Here is a 20,704-nt window from a genome sequence, read left to right as displayed (position 1 = left end):
TATATATATTTATTTATTTTCTTTTTGGTCAAAAGTTGATGCCTTTTAAACTCCCTCCCTCCACCCCTCCCTGGAAAAAAAGTTACTCCCTTAACTAGGGCTTGTACTTAGTTGCCAACAATGGCTGGTAGAAGAACCTATGTGGCGTGGATACCAAATAAATGAGCTTATTTTGGGGGGTTTGTACTGTGCAGCTCTTGTAGATATATTTATTTATTTTCTTTTTGGTCAAAAGTTGATGCCTTTTAAACTCCCTCCCTCCACCCCTCCCTGGAAAAAAAGTTACTCCCTTAACTAGGGCTTGTACTTAGTTGCCAACAATGGCTGGTAGAAGAACCTATGTGGCGTGGATACCAAATAAATGAGCTTATTTTGGGGGGTTTGTACTGTGCAGCTCTTGTAGTTTCTAAGGAGTTAGGGCTATGTCTGATCAGGAGGCATCTGCAGGATTTTGATCTTCCAGGAATTCTGGGTGAGTCACAAATCATTTTTGTTCAGAACTAGACAGAGTCAAAAAAGAAACTTTGAGTAACTGATTTCTTTATCCAGATGAGTTAAGCATGAAAACATAGGCAGGACTTGTACTATTTTAGGGCTTTGAAAAACAATGGAATATGGAAATCAAATAAAAAAATTTTTATTTTGCCTTTTGTTTTAAACCCTAGATGCCTCCTGATTGACCTAGTACACTGGGTTAAAAGGGAATTAAAAACGTTTTTTAAAAAAAGTTCACTGGTTTTGATTCATCTCACTCCTTTTGCCTGGAGATCAGGCCAAACATCAAGCATGTTGGGAGGGGCACAATTTAATGCAACACTATTGACTGTAAAGCATTTGCCAGCAATTTACAATGCAAACATGACAATTCTCGTCACAAAGCTAAAGCATGGCAAGCAGCAGCTCTCAGGGTTGCCCGTTCCTGCAAGTTTACGTATCAAAGTGGGCAGAGGGCAACACACTTACACAGGACAGGGAGCCCCAGAACTGCTAGCCTCACCGAAGCTGGTACTGGCTAATATTGTGAAACGCAGTCACGCTTTATACATATGCTGCTCAACACTGCCACTCAAGGGAGTCTCCACACTGCAATGAAATTAATCTTTGTCCCCTTTTGCAGAGCTTAAAAAGTTTCTCAAACTTTAAAAAAGGGGAAAAAAGCACAATCAGAGACAGGTTTTTGAAGTTTCCTTGCTCCCTCTGGCAGGCCTCCCTCCTCTAAAGATACTAGAGACAGTGTGGCAGCAAACAGTGAAGACTTCTGGGGCCCTTTCCTAGCACAGGGTCCCCACAGTAAGAGGTTAAAGTACTTTCTAGAATTTAGTGTTGCGGAAAACTGAGCCCCTCTCATCTTAGCTGCTCCCATAATCACTCTAATCCCCTTAATCCCAGCAACCTTCATCAAAAACAAACAAAATATATATATATATATATGTATGTGTGTGTATATATATATATATATGAACGCAGAAAAAAACATATTTACAAAGTTTATACAAGTGTACACACCCAGTTTTCTATGGGACACGCTTTGCCAGAGGAAAGAGGGTCAAGGCTGACAGGCTGCACCTCAAGTGCCATAGCTGCGAATGGAGACGCACGTGAACCAGTCTTGAGTGTTCCGTACAGAGCACAAAGGCTTGTCGTATGGCTCCTGCAATGACAGAGACGCTCTTTCCTTTGGGAGCAATGATGTTGCATTGACTCAGCCCAGAAGAAATTTTTACTTGGGATTGTGTGGTTGTTTCTTAAATACATGTATTTACAGTGCGGATGAACTGCAGTTGCATATCAACTCCTCCACTTAAAGAAAAAAAATGGTGTAACATTACTAATAGGTTTCATCTTTCAGCCCTGGGCTTGAGTCCTGGGTAGAAAGGGAAGAGAGAGACTTCAACGTGAAACCAAAATGAAATAAAAAGTTTTAAAAAGAAATAAAAGGAAAGAATTACTATTGTTGATTCCTTGGGCTGTGTCTAAAAGATGATATTCTGAATGGTCTCATAGCATAAGGCACTTCGCACAAATAAGTAATAAGCTCTTCAGGCTTAAAAAACGGATGAGTCATCAGGGAGAAGTTGAAATGCACAAGAGTCAGCTGTTGGAGAATTCGGAAATAATAGACAAGCTTGTGTGTTCATCAAGATTCTTCTCTTTTTAGGGTTTCTCCCTTCTCTTCTTTCTCCTCCTTCCTTGTCCCCCCTTTTCCCCAGAAAACATTTTTAAAAATCCAGCAGTTAGTGCAACTAATGTTCAGTCAGCACACAGTGCAAACAAGTGGAACAAAAAAGGTAAATTCCTTCTTTTCAGCTTTTTTCTCTTCACCAGTTAAAAAAGAAAAAATGTCTGAGTTCTTTTAAATCTTCATAGTTCCAAAATAAAAGATGAAAAACCCACAAGAGAAGAGCATCCCCCCAAAATGATGTGTCACAGATCCAAGCAAGCCTTCTTTAGTTTGTCAAAGCCTAAAGAAAGAAGAAACCTAAAATTAACATTTGTGAAAGCAATATGAACTAGGGTATACAGATTTTTACATCCCCATCCCAAATACTCTCTGTAACAGCGTCTACTCAACTCTTGCCTACTGTAGAGTCCATGCAGGATTAAGGAATGTCTGCCAGGCATTCTAGAGGCAGAATGAGAGTCTGATAATTTTGGCCTCAGCCAGCAGTCATTCATAATACTTAAAGGAACTACCTTACACAAATGTAATAAATAGCTTGCCAATATACTAACAAACATTGGCTAGTTTTACGTTTAAGAATTGTTTGACATTTAAAATTTTAAAAAAATGAAAGTAATTTGAAAAATTTAAAAACAACAGGTAAAATGTTCACTGCTAATTTGGAACTCATCATCTCTCAAGTGAAATCATATTCTCCTCAGAAAAATTCCACAAGTCTACTTTCCTGTATGTTGAGCCTTGTTTTGGGCATTTCTACCAGAGCCCAATAGTCACCACAAGATTAAATGAGAGGGTGCAGAAAACCAGAGTGGGCATTTAAAATGAGATAATTGCCCGTGGGTGTGACTCAGTGGTTGAATGTCAAACTAGGAAGCAAGAGGTCATGGTTAAATTCCTTGTCAGGGCACATGCCCAGGTTGCGGGCTCGATCCCCAGTAGGGGTGCGTGCAGGAGGCAGCCAATCGATGATGTCTCTCTCTCGTTGAAGTTTCTATCTCTCTACCCCTCCTCTCCCTTCCTCTCTTTCCAAAATCAGTAAAACAGATTTTAAAATATATAAAATTTTAAAAAGACATAGTTATCCTCATTACACATTTGGCAATAAGGTATTGTAGGTAATGTAACCTTACTGAGGCACCCATTTGAAACGGAGTGAATTCCAACAGAGATGACTGAACGATAAAGGAAAAGAGAACAGAAAATATTTTCACACCCGAAATTGCTGAAAAATATTCTTTGCTTTCATTATTTTTGAAGTCTGAATCTGTCTTGATACTGCTCATGGTATCACACTACTTAAAAAGACTGCATTCAAGAACAACACTTATGGATTTTCTAACGAGACAGACCACAACTTCACCCGAGATAGCTGTTTTACTGTCATTTATGCCAAGTGTTTCACCACCCTACATTGCTGTTACGTATGCTAGGACATCAAATTGCCCCCATGAAAGAGGATCTTGATTTCTTTCCTTCCTTTAAATATTATGCTCACTTAGCTATTCTGTAGGTACACACATGCTTGTTATGGTTTATCATCTTCTACAGGCTCGCTGTGGTATTCTGCCACATATAGGCTCTTGTCAATGTTGCTTGGGATAGGTTTAATTTCTGTTCCCAGCTGCTCCTCAATACTTTTCAGGTTGAAGCGATCATCATATGTGATCAAGTTGATAGCTAAGCCAAGATGACCAAAGCGACCTAACAAAAAAAAATTATTTTAATTAAGAAATGAGTTAAATATTAGAATGCATGTGTAAGACTGTAAGCATCAAAATCATAAAGAGTTAATGTTTTTGTCAAGTGCCACTCTGGGTATAGGAAACTACTTTTCTACTCTCCTCATATTCACATTACTTCCCAAAGGTAGTACTCTATTTTACCTTTTTCAAAGGACAAACTAGATATTTGTATCAAAAGTTGCCAAAATACACATACTAAACAGTAGTTACAGATTGTACCAGAAAAGAAAAGTGAAGTTCTCCTTTGTTAATTTTACCTTAAATTATGCATATAGTAGTTAACTTTTTTAACTTTTCTTAATAAGTGTTCTAGAAGAACTAGAAATTAGTCTTAAACACTGAACAACTATATTAGTTTTAATTCTGTTCTCATTGCTACATCACTATTTCACACAAAACCCCACACAATTTAGTGACTAAACTTCTCAAAAAACAAAACAAAAAAACAACAAAAACGTCCACGAAGAGCATCTCCTGTCTTTCCTCACCTGATCTTCCAATGCGGTGGAGATAGGTCTCTGCCAGCTTTGGGAAGTCAAAGTTTATTACCACATTCACAGCTTGTATATCAATACCTCGGGTAAACAAATCTTAAAAAACAATAACAAAAAAACCTCCATTATAACTTTCAATATTTAAGCAATTTTAAGCATTTAAACATGTGTCTTGGTACTGTAATACTATTTAACAAATATTTCTAGTATATCTTAAATGCATTCATTTCACTTAGTAATTCAAATGCATTTTCAAATTACTAGCATTACCTTTCATGCACATTATCACAAATAACTTTCTGGTCACAAGTTATCTTTGCCCAGTTCTACAAGAAAATTTTAGAAAATGGTCTAAGGTAATTGCAAATACAGGAAGAGACCAAGATAATTGGTAAACTCATAAAACAAATCTCAGGAATAACCAGTAATTTTATTTTCTTTAGCCTGTATTTTGCTGAATTATTTATAATGTCTGAGGTAAGCTAATCCCAGTGACTATGCTAATTTAGGCTCTGAAAACTATAAAGAGAAACAACAACAGGCTAAAAACTAGGTTTGCCTTCTTCTACCGGCTCCGCACTCCAACATAATAATCCATGAGGGTCATAATAATATTTCAAAAATATTACTTTGAATCTGTAACTCCTTGCTTTAAATGACATTCAAGGTCCTCCTCTCTATGTTTTGGTCCTAACACATTGCGTACCGCATAGAAATCTCTAAGACATACGCCAGGGACCGCACGTTTTTGGGCAAACTGCACATTATTTAAATCATCATAATGCACTTTAGGTGTTGTTTTTCAATAATTATAACATTTTCATTTACAAAAACAATTTAACAATTAAAGTTCCTAGTACTTTTTTAACATATGGTACTGTGTAAAACATTTTCCTCTATGAAGAGGGACCAAACAAAATTTACATATGTATCTAGATTCGCTCCTTTTTCCATGGGCGTGATAAACGAGAACACTCGTGAGCGGTCCTTAACAGATGGCACGCGAAACTCGAGAAAACTCCTGAGCGGTAGGAAATGTGCTAACATACTTTTCTAACACATCTCAAAACTTCATCTATTCTCACATAACCTCAGCTAGTTACTTCCCTCTCCTATGAAAATTTAGGATTACTTGCTACAGTTGACCCTTGAACATGAGGGTCAGGGGCACCTACCCCCGCAGTCGAAAATGTGTAACGACTCCCCCCAGATTTAACTATTAACATAAGCCATCTATACAGGAAGCCTTACCAATAACATAGTTGACTAACACATATTTTATGCTATACTAGAGCCCTGGCTGCCATGGCCCTCATGGCCCAGGCTGCCTCGTGGCACGCCCCCCCCCCGGCCCTCCCCCACACCCTGCCCACTGGTTGTTCCAGAAGGTTGGTCCGCCATCTGGTCTAATTAGCATATTAGCTCTTTATTATATAGAATCTTTTATATATCGTGTTCTTACAATAAAGAATTTTTCTTATTATCTTAAGAACACTTTCTTTAGCTTTAAAGAAAATTTCAATAACACATTTACTGTATTTACTGAAAAATAACCCATGTATAAGTGGATCCATGCAGTTCAAATCCGTGCTGTTTGACCACTTTCTAAAATTCACATTTGCAAATTACCTTTAGTTCCTTACAGATCTAGTCCAAGGCCTATCTTTGTAAATAAAGGTGTTTTTTGTTTTGTTAATCCTCACCCAAGGATATTTTTCCATTGACTTTTTTAGATAGAGTAGAAGAGAGGGGTAGACGGCCAGAGAGAGAAGGGTGGGGGGGGTGGGGGGTGGGGTAAAGAAACATTGATGTGTATGAGAAAGAGAGAAAGAGAAAGAAAAGAAGGACAAACATTGATGTGAGAGAGATATATTGATTGGTTGCCTGCTGATGGGCTGGGGGTTGAACCTACAACCCAGGCACATACCCCTGATTGGGAATCAAACCTGTGACCCTTTGGTGCACAAGCCAAGCCTCTAACCACTGAACCCACTGGCTAGGGCTGTAAGTTGTACTGCCATGTGGCCATGCCCATTTGTTTATATACTAAGGGTGCTTCTGAGTTAGAATGGCAGAGCTGACTATCTTGTAACAAGACAACAAGGTATGCAAAGTCTAAAATATTTACTAGCCACCACTTTACAGATAAAGTGTGCAGGCCCTGCTTTACACTTTTGTTGTTGTTAATCCTTACTCAAGGATATTTTTCCCATTAATTTTTTTTAAAAAAATTTTTATTGATTTCAGAGAGAAAGGGAGAGGGATAGAAGCATCAGTGATGAGAGAGAATCATTGATTAGCTGCCTCCTGCACGGCTCCTACTGGGGTTGAGCCCGCAACATGGGCAATGTGCCCTTGACCGGAATCGAACCCGGGACCCTCTAGTCCATAGGCCAAAGCTCTCTCCACTGAGCCAAACCAGCTAGGGCTCCATTAATTTTCCTTAGAGAGAGTGAAAGGGAGGAGGAAAGACACAGAGATAGAAACATCAATGTGAGAGACACATTGATTGGCTGCCTCCTGCACACACCCCAACAGGAACTGAATCTGCGACCCTTCGGTCCTCAGGCTGGAGCTCTAACCACTGAGCAACTGGCTAGGGCTAGACCCTTAATGTTATTCACCTTTTAATCACTCATTAAACCATTGCTCCTTGAAGAAAGGGGTGGTACTTTGCAGGTACTTGTATGTTTATACATGTTATTCAGTATTAATGACATCACTGTTCTGAAAAATCAGAAAGGCGGCACTGGTACTTCAAAAACCTGAGGGCAACTTGGCAAGTAATGATTAAATATAAAACCCATTGCCCTGGCTGACTTTGGTCAGTGGTTAGAGCATCATCAAAGGATCTCGGGTTTGATTCCCAGTCAAGGGCACGTGTGGGAGGCAGTCAATCAATGTGCCCCCTTCTCTTCCCCTCCTTTCCTCCCTCAATAGAAATCAATGAAAAAAATATTCTCGGTATTTTTTAAAAAAAGCATTAATCACAATAATTTATATCAGTGTATAAGTACAAAGAACATTGGGGGGGGGGGGTTTCTCCCCCTGACTGGGTAGCTCAGTTGGCTAGAGTGATGTCCCAGTACACATGCAAGAAGCAACCATGAATGCATAAGTGGAGCAACAAATCAATGCCCCCCTAAAATCACTAAGTAAAATTAAGAAAAAAATATTCTCGTTCAAACGGGGAAATGCTTAATAGCAAATGACAAATGTGAACGTAAATGTATAATTCACAGCTATATTAAACTGTTCTTCAGATGTAAGGCAGAGAAACAAGATAAACTGGAAGGTATGCAAGATATTTGATAGTCCTTTTTATTCATGTAAATTAAATACTCTGCTAAAAAATTTCAAAGTTTATTTCTACAGTAGCATTTTTAAAAACACAAATCTTGAAATATTCTAAATCTTGATTTGAATGCACATGTAAATACTCAAATAATATACATATTATTTGTCTATGTGTTTACCTCAATAAAAATTCTAGGCTTTCTCTCTATCCAGAAGACTATTAATCTTATACCAACATTAAGATTATATTCCTAACGTAAAGATGGGAGGAGCTTTAGCCAGTTTGGCTCAGTGGATAAAGTGTCAGCCTGCGAACAGAAGGTCCTGGGTTTGATTCCTGTCAAGGGCACATGCCTGGGTTGCAGGCTCCATCCCCAGTGGAGGGCGTTCAGGAGGCAGCTGATCCATGATTCTCTCTTATCATTGATGTTTCTATCTCTCCCTCCCTCTTTGAAATCAATAAAAATATATTTAAAAAATGAATGAACAAAAAAAACGGGAGGATACTGAATCCATCTGCTTTGTCTAGTTGATTGCCTGCCTGCCTCCCCAGTGTTTTTCTTCATGCAGTGAAAATATAACAAAATTCAGAATAGTCTGCTTCTGGCAAAAAATCAAGAGGCCACAATAAGCAATTTCTAAAACACAGATGGTTTCACAATATAATTCATTTTGTGTATGCTAAAACTATCCAGAAAACACACAAATTCTAAAATTAGTTTAGAAGGCAGGTAAGACATGAGTGCCAAAATCAGTCTCCCACAGCTTCAGACATGGAACCTGATTTCAGGAGTTAACCACAGCCCATTCTCTACTTCAGAAGTTCTACAAGTGGTACTAGGGTGAGCTAGGCTATGTCACAGGCTCCTGTTGCATAACATAGAACAAAACAGCAGAACAGAAATAGGAAAAAAGCAATAGATAAAGAGAATAAAAAGTACTTACCAGTGCAAACAAGATTGCGGCATAAGCCATTTCGGAAATCATGAAAGACACGATTTCGATGTTCCTAGGAACAGAGCAATACATTTGATTTGACCAAAACTCATGCACACAGCCCCAAATCCCCACTATTTCTCCTGCACAAAATTTGTTTACACAAATGAGGTGAACCAATTCAATATACATATATTTATAATGTTAAAAAACACCATAAATTGGTTTCCCATAGGAATTAATAAGCAACTAATACATCTCTATATGTTGTATTTATTTTAAGTCAAAGGTATTTATATTTTTTGCTGAAGTGGATTTCAAGTAACAATTTTCACCATGTTTTTGTATATATATATACCCTTTAAAAATGTTTCCAACAGACAATGCCAAGTTTGGCTTGACCAAACATCTGTTTTACCCTTTTAGTAATTATATACAAAAGCTAAAATAACTACTTTCCAATTAAAAAACAAAAATGGAATATACACCATGATTCTAGGAAGTGATAAATCTAGCATCTGGCAAACTGGCTTATTTTTTGAGCACAAAATTCTCCCATTTTAAAATATTCTCATCAGTTTAATATATTCATTTCTTGTGATAATTTCTAACTGCGAGGTGCCTACATGGTGGTGGTATCTGATCCATGACATTAAGCTTCTTTGAAAACCAAATGTGAGTTAAGTAATTTAAGTTCTTAACCTTGACAAGTCTACAGAAACTGCTTTTCATGAAATTTTATTAGGCACACACACAAAAAAATGTCATTATAGCTTTTAATTTATTATGTGCTAAATAAAAAGTTCAGAAATGTAGACATTCCATCCTTTTCTTAAGCAAATAGTAAAAAAAAAAAGTACTTGGGTTGAGGAGGTTCATAGATACATTAAACATGTAAAATCCTCAGCAATAATGGAAATGTGTCTGTACTGTCCAAAACCATAGGTGATTGTGACACGTAATGAGGCACTTGAATGTGGTTAGTGTGACTGAAACATTTAAATCTGATTTGATTTTAACTCATTTAAATTGCCACATGTGGCTAGAGCAGGGGTGGGCAAACTTTTTGACTCGAGGGCCACAATGGGTTCTTAAACTGGACCGGAGGGCCGGAACAAAAGCATGAATGGAGTGTTTGTGTGAACTAATATAAATTCAAAGTAAACATCATTACATAAAAGGGTACGGTCTTTTTTTTTTTTTAGTTTTTTTCATTTTAAGCGGGCCGTAGTTTGCCCACGGCTGGGCTGGAGGCTATTGTATTAAATAGTGCAAAACTAGAAATAACCTGGGAAAGAAAGGAATAAAGTCTGACATCTGTATCACGTTTGACTGTTGACAGATATTTGTACATTATCTCAATCCTCCTTATGAGATTAGAGTATGTATTATTACCCCTATTTCATAGTAGAAAACTGGGCCTTCAGGAGGATAAAATGAAAAGAGTCCTTCATCTACTAAGGAATCATTTCTTCTTAAACTCAGGACATTTGGAGGAGCATTAAAACAAAATCCAAGGAATACTTAGAAAAAGATGTTTTAAAAATTTGTGCAACTTCTAGTTTGACACTCACCTGCCTCATTTTAGCATGGATATAGAAGCAAGAATAACCCAGTTGAGAAATCTTCTTGGCTAGCAATTCAACTCGCTGAGAGGAGTTACAGAAAATGATCGACTGGTTTATCTGAAGCTGAGCACAGGGGATGAGGGGAGAGACATGAGTGGGAAAACACCTTTACTTACTTTGTACACCTTGAAAATATTGACTGGCAAACAAATGTTAAAACCATGGTCTATGACAGAGAGTCTTATGACACAAAAGGTGCAAAACTTTAAAAATTGTAAATACTATTCATTTACTTAATATTTGCAGATACTTTATAAGTTTTATTGTAGTACCGTATATTTCATAAGGGCACACAATTGCCAGCAAGAATAAAACAAAACAGCTGCTACAAATACTGAATTAGTGGATGAAGAACCATTGCTCCTAGGATAAATACAGGGTAGTTCCTGTGAACATCTGGTCAGTTTTCCTGTGTGTTTTTTAAAACTGGTATTAGAGAGAGGAAGGGGGAGAGAGAAACATCAACTGGCTTCCTCCCGCACATGCCCCGACAAGAGATTGAACCTGAAACCTGGGTACGTGCCCTGACCTGGAATCGAACCTGCCACCTTCTGGTGTACAGCACAACACTCCACTGAGCCACACTGGCCAGGGTTGGCCATGAGTTTTTCATCAATGAATCAATAGACAGCCTTGTTTTTGTGTTACTGTTTAAAGCAGGGGTCCTCAAACTACAGCCCGCGGGCTACATGCAAATACAAATATTGTATTTGTTCCCGTTTTGTTTTTTTACTTCAAAATAAGATATGTGCAGTGTGCATAGGAATTTGTTCATAGTTTTTTTTTAAACTATAGTCCGGCCCTCCAACAGTCTGAGGGACAGTGAACGCGTGATCCACTGAGCCAAACCGGTTAGGGCTCATAGTTTTTTTTTTAAACTATAGTCTGGCCCTCCAATGGTCTGAGGGACAGTGAACTGGCCCCATTTAAAAGTTTGAGGACCCCTGGTTTAAAGACACTTTATTTATTCATGGTCAACAGCACCATAACTAATGCCTGTGCAAGCAAAGTTTATCTAATACACATTTCCTCTGCAAGGCACTTCAGTCTTCTTGTACTTTGGTGCACCAGATAGCACTTTAACACTATGCTTTTAAACAATGAAATCAACAGAAAAGTCGCAAAAATGCCAAAAAGATGTGGCATTAAATAGGCCATGAATATGACCTTAGTTGGGAATATGCACAATGATTCAAAATTTTCCTTGCGTTATGCATGTCCATAAATGACCTCAAATGCATGCAAGTACTGATTGTGGTTATAAATTTTGGTAAGTAAAAATTTGCGAATACAGTATCTGCAAACAAGGACTGACTATAATTACTACAAACATGAGAATCAACTTTAAGGTCAAACTATTTTAGAATTAAATTAAAAGTACCTAAGACTTATCAATTATACCCTATCAACTTCAGACCAGCTGAAACTATTTTTCAGGAAAAGCTAAGAACTTTTTTTTAAAAAAACATTTAAAGTGGTGGAGAAACTGATACAATTGTGTTTTATTGGAATTAAGTAATGGATAATGTTCAGGAAGCCTATTCCTTACCCTGGAGAAAAGTGTGTTGAGGCAGTGTACTTTTTGGCGCTCAGTTACATATGCGTAGTACTGGGTTACTCCCTTCAAAGTTAATTCCTCCATCAGGTTAATCTCATAGGGTTTCTGCAAATGGGAATTCTGAAAACAAACAAACAAACAATAAATAAATAAAACAGAAGAAGTCTTATTCTTAAGTGAAAGCAGAGTGTATCTCTTAAGCTCAAAATATATCCTATACATCTGTCTGAAAAAACTTTTGCTTTAAGGATGTAGCTCTCTTGAAAACAAAAATATACAATCTTTCATGGAAGAAATAAATTACAATTAAAATGTGAGATTTAACAGTCAGATATGTAACTAAGTTACTATTTTGTACTTTGTGTACAGGATTATGCTGTAATAAATTTATATAGCATCAATGGCTGTGTCAGCAGCTTGACACCAAAAAGTGAACAATGAAGGATTTAATCAAATTACTATTTAAAAATTCAGTTAATTTATGCACAACAAACCTTAATCAGCTGAAAAAAAGCCAAAAACTTAAAAATAATCAGCCTAAACTGTAACCTGATAATAAGATATAATTATGAATAAAGATATGCGCCTGAGAAACAGGATGGCATTGCTTCCAAGCACATCTGTCTCACACTCACCATGAACTTCTGTACACTAAGAGGGAAAGTAGCGGAATACAATAAAATCTGTCTGTTTTTAGGTAGCGTGAGAATAATATCCTCCATTATTTGCACAAAATCCTGTGACAGCAACTTATCTGCCTGCAGTACAAGAGAAGACAATTTTAAAAACAATTAAATAATGTCAAGGTCTTTGGTACCTACGGCATCATCCACCAAGAGCATTCATGGAATGTTCCTGGTGGTAAACATGAAGTTCTCTACACCACAACATAACCCGACAGCACCAAGACATGCCCAGTGACTCAGAAGGGGGAAAAGTCTATAATACCCATCTACAGGGGGAAATGGTGGCAGGATTCCTAGCAGATTCCATAACAGAATTTTAATATGATTTCCTTTAAAGAGGCAGTATGGTATACTGGTTAAAAGTACAAGCTGCAGAGTCAAATTACTTGGATTGAAATCTTGTTTTCTTCAATTTACTACATGGGGAGGTTGCTTAACCAATCAATTCTTCACATTCTACAATTTTTAAATTAGGACAAGCACTCACTACAGTAACTTCACAGAATACCTATCTTACAAGGTTGTTGCAAAAATTAAATTAAAAACAAAAAAACAGGTAAAGCACCTAGTGTTAATACAGAGTGAAAAACACTCCCTCTCATTCCTCAAAAAAAAAAAAAAAAAAAGCTGATCTGAATTAGACCACAATCGACCTGATCTATCTATCTAGCTAAAACGCAGACCAAATAGGAAAGTAATTTTATTTCAAAATATTAAGTGATGTACTGTATGTATAAAACACTACTGGAACACAAGGACACAGAGCTGAGTAAGTTCTTAAAGGCACTTACTACCTAGTGAGATAACACATGTAACAGAGACTAAAAAACCAAACACCAAATATTATACGCTAAATGGGGGGTTAAAGACATTACATGCCTTTTAAGATGTATCACTAAATGGAAAGAGACTTAGCATGAACTTGGTTTGAGGTAACTCAACAACTTCTCATCTTGAAAAATAAAAATAAAATCCAAACTATCTGGCATCCCTAAGAAAGGCACAAGGCTGAACTATTCCTATAAATAACTATCATCTATTGCCCTTAAAGGGCCAAACATGTTTTATAAGCATATTAGTTTGAACTGACAAAAGTCGTGTGTTTATTAGAAGATCATAAGGAAAACACAAAGAACCTTTGCTTCATTCACTGACAATTCTAAATAAAGCTCAGAATAATACAGAATAGCATCTTTGCAAATGAAGAGACATTACCTCATCCAATACTATCATCTGGACATGATCAACTTTTGCTACTCCTTTCTTGATAAGATCCAGGATTCTCCCAGGGGTAGCTATTACCACGTGCACTACACAAGATTAGAAAACATATTCTCATTAATTTTAGCTTGGGCAAAAGGATGTAGTAAAGGCTTGCATACATATATAAACCTTTAAAAATATGTATCTACTAGAGGCCTGATGCATGAAATTTGTGCATGGGTAGGGTCCCTAGGCCTGGCTGGCAATCAGGGCTGATCTGTGGGGCGACCAGCAGAGCAATGGGGAGTGCGGGGGTGGGGTGGGGGGTGGGGGGTGCCCCCTTGGCACCAGCCTTGGCTGGCCTGGGGCCTGCAGGCTGGGGGCAGCTCCTGCATTGAGCGTCTGCCCCCTGGTGGTCAGTGTGCGTAATAGCGACCAGTCGTTCTGCGTTTGGTCAATTTGCATTGTTGGAGAGTTAGGAATTCAGTAGTCCCTCCTTACCCAGTTTCACTTTCCATAGTCAAATGCAGTCTGGAAATATTAAATGGAAATTCCCAAAATAAACAATTCATAGGCTGTAAATTCCAAGCCATTCTGAAAAATGTGATGAAAACTTGTACCTTTCCACTCAGACCTGCCCAGGATATAAAGCATCCTTTTGTCTAGTACAGCGGTTCTCAAACGGTGGGTCGCGACCCCTTTGGCGGTCGAACGACCCTTTCACAGGGGTTGCCTAAGACCATCCTGCATATCAGATATTTACATTACAATTCATAACAGTAGCAACATTACAGTTATGAAATAGCAACAAAAATAATTTTATGGTTGGGTCACAACATGAGGAACTGTATTTAAAGGGCCAGAAGGTTGAGAACCTCTGGTCTAATATATCTGCTAACCAGCTATTAAGTTACTTAGGAGCCATCTAGGTTGTCAGATAGTTGTACCTCAGTGCTTGTGTTCAAGTAACATTTATTTTACTTAATTAAATGGCCTCAAGTGCAGAGCGGTGATGCTAGCAATTTGGGGGTGCCAAAGAGAAGTCAGAACATGCTTCCTTTAAGTGAAAATGTGGAAGTTCTCTACATAAGAAAAAAACTGTATGCTGAGTTTAAGGTGTATGGTGAGAATCAATCTTCTACCCATGAAATTGTGAAGAAAAAGAAATTTGTGCTAGCTAGTTTTGCTGTCATACCTCAAACTGGGAAACTTAGGACCACTATACATATAAGTGCTTAGTTAAGATGGAAAAGGCATTAAGTTTATGAGTAGTAGATGTGAACAGGGAAGGGCCAAATTCACATAACTTTTATTACAGTATATTGCTGTAATTGTTCCATTTTATTATGTTACTGTTTTTAGTATCTCACCTCATTTATAATGTGTACGTATGTATATGTGTGTGTGTGTAGGGTTTGGTACTCTACTAAGTTTCAGGCATCCATTGGGGGAGGGGAGGTCTTACAACATATCCCTTGCAGGTAAGGGGGGACTACTGTAGTACAAAGAAACAAAGATTTCTATTTTAGGACATGGATTTCTATTTCATCTTAGGGTGACTAAGATATACTTATTTGTTTCACCTCTACATGGGATAGGCTAAAGCAGTGGTTGGCAAACCACGGCTCGCGAGCCACACGCAGCTCTTTGGCCCCTTGAGTGTGGCTCTTCTACAAAATACCACGTGCGGGCGCGCACGTACAGTGCGAATGAAACTTCACGGCCCATGCGCAGAAGTCAGTTTTCGGCCTGGGCAAGTCTATTTTGAAGAAGTAGTTGTAACTATAGGTTTAACTAAGACTTAAAACTTTAAGTAAAGTTTATTAAGTTAATTTTAGGGAAGGTTGTGGAGTGAAAGAAGATGTAGTGTTTAGGACTGAGAAAGGTATGTTGAGATGGTTTGGACATATAGAGAGGATGAACTAAAGGAGATAGACGGAACAAGTATACAAGACGAGTGTGGATGGGAGAGTTGGAAGGGGTCGACCTCAGTGAACGTACCTCAATCAGATTGAGGACGTTTTTAGCAAAGGCCAGCTTAGGAGTCCCCTAATGAAGTTAATAACAATGTACCTACCTATATAGTTTAAGTTTAAAAAATTTGGCTCAAAAGAAATTTCAATCGAGTTTGCCGACCACTGGGCTAGAGGTTCCCAAATCACTTGCTCCAAATAAAGGGCATATTTCCTTCCTAGGAAATCCCTAATGAGTAATAAAAGGCACAGCAGGCTTCTAATACAGTGGACTGCCTTTCAACAAGAACAATGGTCTTGAGGAAACTGTTATAAGGATCAAATGCTATAATCATGTAAAATAACTGTGTAGTGTGAAGACTATAGTAATTGATCTAATGAAAACCATATTAAAATCTAATATTCTATGTATCATTTTATTTATAAGATTTCATTCTTGTTTTATCTTTTTTTCACACAATAATGTATCATGGAGAACCCTTCATAAAAATTAATACCGATCAGCTTCATTCTTTAATGGCTGTGTGGATTCCATTCAGACTATCCTCTAATGTTTAGGCTGTTCCAATTTTTCAGTACTACAAAACCACAATGTAGTAACAGCCTTGCATTTGCGCAATTCTTTCTTTCTTTTTTAAAAAAATATATTATATTGATTTTTTACAGAGAAGAAGGGAGAGAGATAGAGAGTCAGAAACATTGATGAGAGAAACATCGATCAGCCGCCTCCTGCACATCTCCTACTGGGGATGTGCCCGCAACCCAGGTACATGCCCTTGACCAGAATCAAACCTGGGACCCTTCAGTCCGCAGGCCGACGCTCTATCCACTGAGCCATTTTTTAAAAAAAAAAAAAAAAAGATTCTTGAAAATATACATAATTTTGAAATATACCAACTTGCCCACCATAGAGATTGCATTAATTTATACTCCTATATTGTAAGGCAGCCTATTTTGCCACAAACTCATGTTATTGGTTACTAATGTGTTTTTGGTCTTGCCAATCAGAAAGGCACAATATCAATTTGCTGTTTTTATTTACATTTTTCATTTTAATTACTGTCAATCTGTCTTTTTTCTTGGATGAGGCTGTCATTTCCTTTATTCATTTTTCTACCGCAATGTTTTCATTCCTTATTAATTCTTGTTTAAATTGATTTTTAAGAGACAAAAGGGGGGAGGGAGAGAGAGGCGTGTGCGTACACATCAATCGATTTCCGGCATTCAGGGATCAAACCCACAACCTAGGTATGTGCCCTAACTGGGAATCAAACCCGCAATCCTTTGGTGCACGATACAACACTCCAACCAACTGAACCAACTGAACCACCTGGCCAGGGCCCTTATTAATTCTTAAAAACAATTTTTCATAAGTTATTGAAAGGAAATGCCTGTGTATGAAATTACACTTAAGAGAGAGAGCTAGGCGACTTTGTATGAGTTATTTCCTACCTGTATCATCAAGCCTCATTATGTCATCACGTAAATTGGTTCCTCCTGTGGTTGCCATCACTTTGGCCCCTCCCATGTGTTTGCTGACCTGGATGCAAATTTGACTGACCTGTAGAGCAAGTTCTCTTGTAGGAACAATCACCATTGCTGAAAAAGAACAAGCAACAGAGAAAATAGGAAAAAATAACGTATATTTTAAGAGTTTAAGAAGCTACAGAAATACTTCTCCTTGCAATCTAGATACTCAGACATATTAAAAAATTAAATCATAATAGGCCTAACCAATTCTAAAAAGTCAAATGAACAAATCTTTAAAAACACTGAAACAAAAAACCCCTTAGTGATCCAGATATAGACGTTTCCTAAACAATGTTGCTATTAAGTCTTGTTCTATTCTCGATTACAAACTTTTAAAGCGTTCTTCTTTATAAATTGGCACCTGCTTAAAGTTTACTAATTTAATATTTCAATAAGAGACTCACTAGTCTTACCACCCAAATAGGAAACTCTTGCCCCAGGTTCATTTATATCACATGAAAGTAGGTAAATGAAAGATGGGAGAAACTATAATTATAGGTCACAACAGCTGAAAATTAAAACAAAACTGCTTTAAAAGTGAAAACTTAACTCTCTTAGCTTACTCTGTGTACAAGCATGGAAGTGTTTCTTCCCTACTGCCTCAGGTTTTAAAATCCCAAAAATGCATGGCTTTAAAGAGAAGGGATTCATGTTTCTTTAGGAAACTTGCAGACACACAGCTGCCACAGAAACAATTCAGTTCCATAGGTTTTTTTCTATTTTGTTTATTTTTGTTCATTAGATTCCACATAGAGGTAAAATCACAGTTTCATAGTTTTTAAGTAATAACATCCAACAATTTAACTTCTCATGATCTTAGTGTTCCTATCTAGAAGGCAATAGCTTACTTTGCCTATATCACCGGAATATTGTCAAAACTGCATAATATAAAAAAATATTTTGAAAACTATTTAAAGAGTTGTGGGGGGAAAAAAAGGATAAATACTAATTCCAGATTATGTAAATTCTAACTTAAAAAAATTATCTTCTACACAGCTCCAAGATTTAAACTGTCATTTTTAGTTTAAACAAACAACTAACCTTGTATATTGTCCTTCTTCAGGTCTAGCCGTTCAAGTAAGGGAATGAGGTAGGCACCACTCTTGCCCGTTCCATTTTTTGCTCTAGCTAAGATATCCCTACCAGATAAAGCGATGGGAATGCTCTCCTCCTAAAAGAGACAAGACAATACAAATTACTTGTGAATAAAAACAGCACAGCCCGGCCGGCGTGGCTCAGTGTCTGAGTGTCAACCTATGAACCAGGAGGTCACGGTTCCATTCCCAGTCAGGCACATGCCCGGGTTGCAGGCTTGATTCTCAGCGGGGGGTGTGCAGAAGGCAGCCAGTCAATGAAATGATTCTCTCATCATTGATGTTTCTCTCTCTCTCTCCCTCTCCCTTCCTCTCTGAAATCAATAAAAATATGTATTTAAAAACAAACCCAAAACAGTACATAAGCAAATTCTTCTCTAAAATACATTGAAGGTATATCTCTTTGGTATTGCTTTAAAGTGTCCTTTATGTTTGCATTTTACAAGGATAAGTAGAAACGACGTAAATGCGCAAGACCAGTCAGCATCACCATCATTATCAACCAATATTTATTTACTAAAACTGCTCATAGTATATTAAATTGCATTCCAATGTAATAAAAACTGTACATGTAAAAGTGTGTATGGTCAAGGAAGCTGAGCATCAACAACAAAGAGAACAAAGAAAGGAGGAACTTGAGCTGACACACAGAGAGAGAGAAAAAGCAGAAGACAGTTCACAATTAAAAAACTGGAGAAAAAAATGACCAAAAAATACAAAGCAAACACTATATATGGTATTTTAAGACTAATAAGCCAATTTTACAATGAAAACTTGTATCTTGGACAACTTACCCTTACAAAAAGCAGGAATAGGCTGGAAAAGTCTAACCTCAGGTCCTATTTCATATTTAATAATTATTGACCCATAAACCTCCAATATCTGTCTTACAGCCACTCCTCTGTCCTGAAATGTGCTCAAATGGAGAGTCCATTCCAATCTAGTTACCTCAATCCATGGTCACTTGACTGAGAGGGACTCTCATTTTCATATTTAAATTACTGTCATGTGTGTTTTGCAGAAGACAACATTTCCTATTAAATCAGGACAAATTTCCCAGACAATAGCAAAGGAGTCTCAACATTACTAAAAATTAAATGCACATATATCTACAGGGAAACTAAAAAGGCAGAACAAGTATAAACAGGGAGGAAGCTGAACATTCCTATTTCTCAAATTAAAGAAATTAGTTTTAATTTTTAAAACTGAAAAGTTAGGTCCAGCCAGTGTGGCTCAGTGGTTGAGTGTCGATCCATGGACCAGGAGGACATGGTTCGATTCCCTGAGGGGGCACATGCCTGGGTTTCGGCAGCTCAGTCCCAAGTGTGGGGCATTCGGGAGACAGCCAATCAATGATTCTCCCTCATCATTGATGTTTCTCTCTCTCTCCCCCCCTTCTCTCTTCCTCTCTGAAATAAATAAAAAATATACTTAAAAAAAATAAAAACCCAACTAAAATGTTAGGAAAATAAATTAGGAGAATCATAATCATTGTAATAATTAGTTCTTTCTATGCCTAAGCTTATGACCAAAAGAAATCTCTCCAGCACTTTAAAAAAATGTTTAAATATATTTTTATTATAGAAATATCTAAGTCATAAGCATAATGACTTCTATTTCCCACCATGACACTTATTCTACCCAGAACCCAATCACAGGGGTCAGATGGGTTCCGTATGTCAGAATAACTAGCAGACACCAGAACTGTGAAAATGGTCTGGTGACAATACTGTTAAATTGTTCCTATAACTAGCAGTAAATAGTCTGCTTATTGTGGTAAAGCAGGTCAAGGGAGAAAATGACTGGAGATCAAACCTGCAATCTTGGTGTATCAGGACAACGCTTTAACCCACTGAGCAACTAGGCCAGGGCCTCTTCTATGGTTTTTAAACAGGCCACCTGCACACCATAGCCCTCCCCGATCCCCAAAAAAGGGAGGGGGAATGGATGGGGCTAAATGGTCTCCAAGGGTTTTCCAATGATTTTCTGAGCCAGGTCCTTTAAAACTATAAACATTTTTAATGAAGTCAAGCAGGGTAGAATTAATTGGGGGTATCCTAATTCACATTTTGGGTATGTCATTTGATTTAGATTGAGGCCACTAAGTTCTAAATTACTCTATTTTCTTTGACAGGGCTCATGCTCTACAGAAACTGTTTAAGAATAAGACTTTATACAAAGTCAGCAAGCTAGTCTGTAGTTAGGATGCACTGGTATTTTGCCTGTATGATGCCCATGATGATTAGTCTGGTAATTCAGCACATCCACACTGTCTCTTACCACTGTTTCCTAGGAAGACCAGGTAATATGAAGCAAGAAAACTCAGATTCAGGCAGCTCTGAAACCAAGAGGAAATAATGTGAAGCTGCCAGAAGAGAAGG

General features: G+C 37.6%; 1 protein-coding gene across 2 annotated transcripts in view; it reads right to left on the bottom strand.

Annotated features, from left to right (window-relative positions):
- Window positions 1-407: 407 nt before the first annotated feature.
- Window positions 408-20,704, bottom strand: part of DDX6 (DEAD-box helicase 6) — a 33,283-nt gene continuing 12,986 nt past the window's right edge. Inside the window, exons 4-13 of one of the 2 annotated variants that reach the window (XM_006758716.2) lie at window positions 18,271-18,400; window positions 17,152-17,298; window positions 13,739-13,833; window positions 12,473-12,595; window positions 11,829-11,957; window positions 10,226-10,342; window positions 8,661-8,724; window positions 4,413-4,514; window positions 3,678-3,883; window positions 408-2,462 (exon numbers count right to left, since the gene is read on the bottom strand). In XM_006758716.2, the coding sequence (XP_006758779.1) occupies window positions 3,708-3,883; window positions 4,413-4,514; window positions 8,661-8,724; window positions 10,226-10,342; window positions 11,829-11,957; window positions 12,473-12,595; window positions 13,739-13,833; window positions 17,152-17,298; window positions 18,271-18,400 (1,083 nt within the window). In that variant the 3' untranslated portion in view covers window positions 408-2,462; window positions 3,678-3,707. The remainder of the gene's footprint in view (window positions 2,463-3,677; window positions 3,884-4,412; window positions 4,515-8,660; window positions 8,725-10,225; window positions 10,343-11,828; window positions 11,958-12,472; window positions 12,596-13,738; window positions 13,834-17,151; window positions 17,299-18,270; window positions 18,401-20,704) is intronic. The other variant, XM_006758715.2, reaches the window with a different exon arrangement.

Source organism: Myotis davidii, unplaced genomic scaffold (assembly GCF_000327345.1).
Source record: "Myotis davidii unplaced genomic scaffold, ASM32734v1 scaffold355, whole genome shotgun sequence".
NCBI lineage: Eukaryota > Metazoa > Chordata > Mammalia > Chiroptera > Vespertilionidae > Myotis > Myotis davidii.
Note: the sequence above shows the minus strand (reverse complement) of the source record. Positions and strands in the feature narration are given on the sequence as shown.